General features: G+C 30.8%; 1 protein-coding gene across 1 annotated transcript; it reads right to left on the minus strand.

The window, feature by feature from the left end:
- Positions 1 to 4,512: 4,512 nt before the first annotated feature.
- Positions 4,513 to 6,933, minus strand: LOC143566284 (uncharacterized). Its single transcript, XM_077053027.1, has 4 exons — positions 6,677 to 6,933; positions 5,251 to 5,828; positions 5,084 to 5,167; positions 4,513 to 4,823 (listed from the first exon to the last, which is right to left on the minus strand). The coding sequence occupies exons 2-4, from the start codon at positions 5,780 to 5,782 to the stop codon at positions 4,723 to 4,725; spliced, it is 717 nt and encodes a 238-aa protein (XP_076909142.1). The 5' UTR covers positions 5,783 to 5,828; positions 6,677 to 6,933; the 3' UTR covers positions 4,513 to 4,722.
- Positions 6,934 to 7,227: the final 294 nt, after the last annotated feature.

Consider the following 7,227-nt stretch of genomic DNA (forward strand, 5'->3'; position numbering starts at 1 on the left):
AAGAAAGAGACACGGCGGGAGGTGCAGACATGATATTTATTGGGGGTGGGTTTTTAAAACATAAGGTTTGGCTCCAATGGTATGGAAGGAAGCCCAATAAAAAGAGTCTATTATAGTAATTGCGGGCCTTTTTTATTTTGACTCGCTCGAGATTTGATTTTAGGGTTTATAACTTAATATGAATGAACGAACGAACGAACGAACGATATGTCAACGAGTACTTAAAAGGACTATTATTTTGGGCCATTGGACTTTTGATTGTTATTTGGGCCAATGACACGTGAATTTACTCGGATCGTTTCTTCGGGCTCTCTTTCTAAAGCTTGAGCTAGGTTCGTAAAATTATTTATTAGTTATTTTACATATGTTTTTAATTATTTTTATATACTCTGAGAAAACCTTAAATGAGCCTAAGTTCGACTTGAGCTTGTGTAGTTTCATAAACGAGCCAATGCTCAGCTCGAGCTCAACTATGTAGAGTAAAACAAAATTAATATTAATACACAAATGTCAAAAGAGAAAAAACTTTAAAAAATCCACAATTTTCGTTTAAGGCTCGACTAGTTTAAATGAGCTTCCTATTTAAGGTGAGCATTTAGGGATTACTAACTAAACAAGCATTGTTTGAGGCTCGGTCTCGAAAAAACTAGGTTGGTTTTGGGATTTTTATCGATCAAAGCTTGAATAGCTTGTGAGTGGCTCGGCAACCCTATTTGTGAAGATGACTTGCAACACTTTATGTAACCTTCTCTCAAGAAGTTGGGAGTCAGCTATGTTTGCTGCAAGCAGATGAAAATGGATTGACGTAGACATAAATGGGACTAACATTGTCAAACAATAAACGTGATTTGCTCTAAGAGAAATGGAGAGATTAGAGTGAGGAAAATGTAGACAAGTGAGTTCATTAGTGATTTGCCCTATAGCAGACCGAGATGACACTGACAAGTTATGTTTTTTTGATGAATAAGAGACTACGTTAGCCCTACAAAAATTACAAAACTGTAAGTGGGTGGATTAGGCAAGATATCAAAAAATTGTATTTTAGTTGGTTTTAGTCTCTAATGTATTGGGTTTTATTTCAATTAGAGTATGTATTTCTAACCGGTCAAATATCGGTTTAGAAAAACATGTATAATTAATAAGTGTATTACAGTAGAGAGAAAAGATCAAATAAGAAGTTTGATTATTATAAGAAGACTAGGAAGAGGGTATTTTTGTCTAATATCTTAATACTGAAAACCCACTTAATTTAATTTCAAAAACCCACTTAATTAAAACACACTTAATTAAAACCCACTTAAATTTTAACTTATCTCCTACAACCACCACCGCCCACCGCCACCACCTTGCCGGAAAAGTCTTCGGAAATTTCGTCGGAAAATAAAACACAATGAAAAAGACACAATGTAAAAAACACAATGGAATAAACACTATGAAAATAAAAACACAATGACAAAAACACAATGAAAAACACAATTAAATTACACAATGTAAAAAACAGAATGCAAAAAACACTGTGAAAAAATAAAACACACTTGTATAATACAATTTTGTAAAACACAATTTTGATAAAACACACTTTGTAAAAAACCCACGAATTTTTTTTTATTTTTATATAGCAATATGGTACTCATATAAAAGATAAAAAAACACTCGTTATTATGGTGAAATTGTTTTGAAAAAAAATGTCGAATAAAAAAGTTATGAACGTTTTAAAATGATGGAGGTATTTAACATGTGCCTTGCATGTGGAGAGAGAAGGTCAACAAATGTGTTATCCCTATTATGCCCTTACCATTGTTTTACACTTGATGATCTCTTTAATCTAATCTCAACCATTCAATTTTAAAATGAATGGACAAGATTATTTCTTATCCTTCCTAGGAAAACTAATCTTATTATTATAACTCAACCCTTACAATAGAAACTCGATAAAATAATACACTTGGGACAACTAAAATTTATTAATTAAAAGAGTATTTAATTAATTGATAAGTTAATAATTATTAACTTATATATTAATTAATATTTTATTAATTTACTAGGATAGTACCCGTGTTACACACGGGGTGAAAATAAATAAATAACAAAATCAATATAGATGACCATAAATTTTCATAAATAGATAACCATATATTAACATTAAGATGAGCTAAACAAAATATTAGAGAGTAACATTGTTTACATAAAAAGTTAATAGTTATACAAACTTGTCTATATTAGCAAAGTCATGAAAATATTCAAACCGTATTATCTTAATATGAACTTCAAAATTTTCTGTCCAATCGAGTCCCCGATTAGTTTTTAAACTGTATTATCTAATTTCAACCAGCGTTTAACATACCAACCAGATTAAGTATTAAACTAAAATGTTAATGTATGTCATAATAAGTTTACGTTAACATTAATATCTAGAAGATTATGTAAAACTAAAAACAAAATATCTAAATGTAATTATTATCATAAAAATATGGACAATCATAAAATTTCACAAGAAAACATTTAGAAAATTATAAAATTTAACATAACTTTATAACCATAATCTTAGAAATTCAGATGCTTTTTAAATAAAATGCAACAAACTGGTCATCAAAATCATAATATTTTTTCACTATTATATTAAACAAACACACATAATAAACATAACTTAGTAACCAAACTATTGATTATTCAGATTGTCTTAATACAAGCTTAATACTAAAACAAACTAAATATACACATAAAATGGAGAGACCAAAAGAAGATCTAAACATGTCGGAGTCAAATTTACCAACCATCAACTTCTTCAAAATTTCACCAAAAAAAAAAAGCAAATTACCTTCACAACCTAACAAACAAAATAAATTTTGGAAGTTTCTAGTTATGAACTAAACTAATAACTTAAACAGAAAACACAAAGTAAACAATGAAAGTAAAAAAATTTAGAGTAATCAACTACATAACTAAGTTATCGAATAAGTGTTACCTTAAATTTAATCTTCAGATTCCAAAGAGTTTAGAAGATCATCAAAATTTGACTAATAGTTCTCACACTCTAACAACCAATTTACCTTCTCACTAACTTCATTTTCCAAATCCAAATGTGCCATTTCTTTCCTAACATTAGCAAGCTTTAAGTGATTCAAATCTCTTAAAAGAAACATAGCATTAGATTCTAATATTGATTTTGGATAGTACTCGTGTTACACACGGTGGTACATATTTAAAACATAATATGTATGTAACATCATATAAATATAATGAAATGCAATGTTGTACTTATAAATAAATGATACTTTTACAGAATTATAAGACATCATAACTTGTTTGAATCAAATACAAAAACATACAAAGACTAACAAAGATAAATAAAAAATTAAAATATTTTATAACTTATACCATAAGTACAATAATAAGAAAACAAAGAAAATTAGTCTCAAAATCAATAAAACAATTCTACAATGTTGATTCAACAAAACTTCTATCTCAATGTTGATTCAAAAGATAAACTCTATCTAAGACATTTATTACACATCAATAACTGTAATGTTTATTACTCTAAGATAATACCCGTGTTTATTTACACATCAATTTTGACATTTATTATACATCAATGTTAAAAGATAAACAATATATAAGACATTTCTTTTTATAAACATATTATATAATTATGTTACAAAACAAACTGTTATGACAATCAAAAACCTAAATTTAGTCTTTCATAATACTATAATTATTTGCTCTTTAAAATAAAGTATATATGTGTGAACCCTCGGGTGGGCAAAAGTAAGAATGCATTAATTTTGACGTTATTTTACTAATATCATAAAAATAACGCTTAAAGTGGCGGAAGGTTAATCAGGCATCATGTGGTGGCGTTGATAGCCGAAAGACAAGGATACATGCACTAATCAAAGTGGCGGAAGGTTAATCAGGCATCATGTGGTGGCGTTGATAGCCGAAAGACAAGGATACATGCACTAATCAGCCGGTGTCCCGATGATTGAGTGCCATGTGCCTTATGTCCAAGGCTTGATGCAAAACTACTATCGAGCCGGGGGTCTCACCTACATCTTACCCTCCTCAGACCCTACCATAGCTTTGCTATTGGTGGGATATAATGAGTACGATGATGATGATGATGATGATGATGAATCAATATTCAATAACATGTTAATTTTCATTCAAGTGTGTTTGACATATAGTTGATTCCTAATATTTATCATTCAGGAATTAGCCAAAGGTTTCTCATCCATTTTTTATAATTCTTTCGTGGATAAATTATATTAAATAATAATTGAATACATCTAATAATAAATAACATATTCGAGAAAATAAATATTTAACATCAGGTTGGCCTAACCAAAATATTAAAGAGTAAGATTGTCTACACGAAAAGTTAATAGTTACATAAAGTTGTCTATATTAGCAAAGTTATGAAAATGTTTAAATCGTATTATCCCAGCATGAACTTAAAAAATTTTCGTCCAAAAACAAAGCATTTTGATTTAGAACCTGAAAATTAAACTTATCAAGGGGTCACTTTTAAACAAATCATTTGATTACAATAAAGGATTTCTAGAGTAACAATTTCAAATGAATTCTTAAGTTAAACATCTAAAACAAAACTAAACTGAATAAATTCAAAAAAAGTAAAACTAGCATCACATAATGCATAAATTCATAAGATACAAAACTTAAAAACGAAAAATGTGGTAAATGGCGTGGCAATGTTAAATTAACTCAATTCTTACGTTGGATATGCTGTGTTGTTGGCATTGGATTTCTAGTTATTGAAGGCTTCCCCAAAATGTTTAATGCTTGCATTCGTTGCATTTCTTTTCCTGCAACCAAACAAAACTTTAGATTCAAATACAGATGAAGATGATGATGATGATAATAATAATAACCAAATTTTGAGTTCTATGCTGCAAGAATATAAAAAAATCAGTTTATATAAAAAGCAAAACTTTACTAACAACGTTGATCTATTTAACAAGATTCCATTTTTTTTTTCATTACCAGAATGGTATTTTGACTATTTTCAACTCATTTGACTTTAAAAGTCAAAAGGGTTTTATACATTTTTAACCCTTTTCGATACCTTCTTCTATGGTCAACTGAATCGCTCTTTTCTCTAATTCAACAGCGTGTCTGCTAAGCTCTGCAGGCGATAAACGCAACAGCACTGTGAAGATAACAAGAATCAAAGATCAATATAGATTCATAAATTATTCAAACCAAATAAAAAAGTAAACCAAAGAAACATACATTGAATATTATCTCTATAATCAGAGGCATCACACTGATTGATGAAATTCTGCAAATTAACCAACCGGTCTGCCCTCTGTTCATCTTTAGACTCGTTAAAACGAGAAGCCGATGTCCTTGAAGCCATTTGGTTTGGTGACATAACAGAACTGTAATGCATATTCTTCCCATTTATCGGGCTCGCTTCTTGTTTAGTTTGAGGCAAATTTGCAGATTGTGAATAACCAACATTTTTTCCTTCGTATCCGTCATATTTACCAACAAAATTTAAACGCGCGTGTGCACCATTATTGGTCAAGATAGGAGATGAAGCATAGTCGGGTGTAGCCCTTTTAGTACCACTTATTTTAGATGCATCTGCTGGAAGTAAACTTTCTGAACCTGTGTCACGTGTTAAGTTATTATTATCGTTGTTGTTCCGCACCTCTGTTAATGCAACTTTTTTGGTTGTAAAAGTCAGTTGTTTTTGCAATGTGGTTGTGCCAGCTATATTAGTCGCGAGATCGGTTTTGTTAATCTCAGAGTTGATCATTATGATTGTTTGGAAAACAAATTCTCCACAAATTTGATTAATCAGCCTGGTGACACGAGTAAATTCATCAGTGAAAAACAATAAAATGTTAAGAAATCAATGCTGATATAAGCTTAGAAATTATCAAAAAATAATGCATACATACTGAAGCTGTAATATTTGAAGTAATCGAAACATGAATTGCAGTATAGATTTATAAAATCAACCAACGAACGGGAATCAATCGCTAACCGTCTATAAATTAATAGCAAAACGAGATTTTTGATCAAGAGCAACGAAGAAACTTGAATGATTTACAAAATTAAGCAACAAACGGTAACCGTTTCTAAAGAAACAGCAACTTGCCAAGCTGCTTGCAAGCAACTTGAGATCGGATCGATAAAAAACTCAGCTGTGCTTGAGCCGAGCCCAAGCCTCAAATAAAGCCGAGCTTGTAGGAAAAGCTCGTTTAGGCTCGTCGAGCTTTAACGAGCCTCGTGTATTATTTAAGTTCTACCTCTTTTAGACCTCTACGTATTAATTTCACACTGCACAGCCGAGCTTAGACACGTTTAAGGTTTTTCTCAAAATAGTAAACATATATAAAATAAATAATAAATAGCAAATTTATATAAATCAAGCAACTAACGGTTTCTAAATTAACAGAAAATGAAGGTATCTATCTAATCGAGAGTAAGGAGCATTAAAGTTAATGGATTCAAGTAACGGTTATGAATCACTAACCGTTTCTAAATTAACCGCAACAATTTGCAATTAATTAATTAACCTGAGGATGAATTAATAATAAGCAGTTTAATGTGAAGTAATGCGAAAGTTTTAATTGAATACAATGGAAATGGAATTGAAGTGAATATAATATAATATATAATATGGGTTGAAGATTTAGCTTATTACCGTAATTAGGTGTAAATTGGGTGGATCCAAAAGGAAGAAAGAGAGACGGCGGGAGGTGCAGACATGATATTTATTGGGGGTGGGTTTTTAAAACATAAGGTTCGGCTCCAATGGTATGGAAGGAAGCCCAATAAAAAGAGTCTATTATAGTAATTGCGGGCCTTTTTTATTTTGACTCGCTCGAGATTTTTAAATTTTCAGAGACGGTTTTGATGGACGACTTAATAGATAGGATCACGAGTTTAGTTTAAAGTGAAACAATTGGGTCCTTGGTAAACTGGGTATTCTAGTGTGACGAGCAGTGGCGAAGCTTGGACTAAGACATCGGAGGGGGGGGACTCAAAATGTATTTAAAAAAATTAATAACGCGGAGCCGGGCTCAAATTTTCGCCAGAAAACGACTTAATTTACACTACGTATAACAAATTTTGGATGAAAAACACGGGTAAATTTACACTACCGTGCAAAAAAGGGGGTCAGGGCTTAAATTTTCGGTCGAAAACGACTTAATTTACACTATGTATAATAAATTTCAGATGAAAAACAGGTAA

The sequence above is a fragment of the Bidens hawaiensis genome, unplaced genomic scaffold, assembly GCF_021521415.1.
Source record: "Bidens hawaiensis isolate Kalapana, Puna unplaced genomic scaffold, B.hawaiensis_p1.1 tig00022871_1, whole genome shotgun sequence".
Lineage (NCBI taxonomy): Eukaryota > Viridiplantae > Streptophyta > Magnoliopsida > Asterales > Asteraceae > Bidens > Bidens hawaiensis.

Coding starts and splice junctions, on each gene's coding strand:
- LOC143566284 (XM_077053027.1), bottom strand. CDS start 5,782: ATGATCAACTCTGAGATTAACAAAACCGATCTCGCGACTAATATAGCT. Junction 5,168..5,250: donor TTATAGAGATAATATTCAAT/GTATGTTTCTTT, acceptor TTATCTTCACAG/TGCTGTTGCGTTTATCGCCT. Junction 4,824..5,083: donor TCAGTTGACCATAGAAGAAG/GTATCGAAAAGG, acceptor GTTTGGTTGCAG/GAAAAGAAATGCAACGAATG.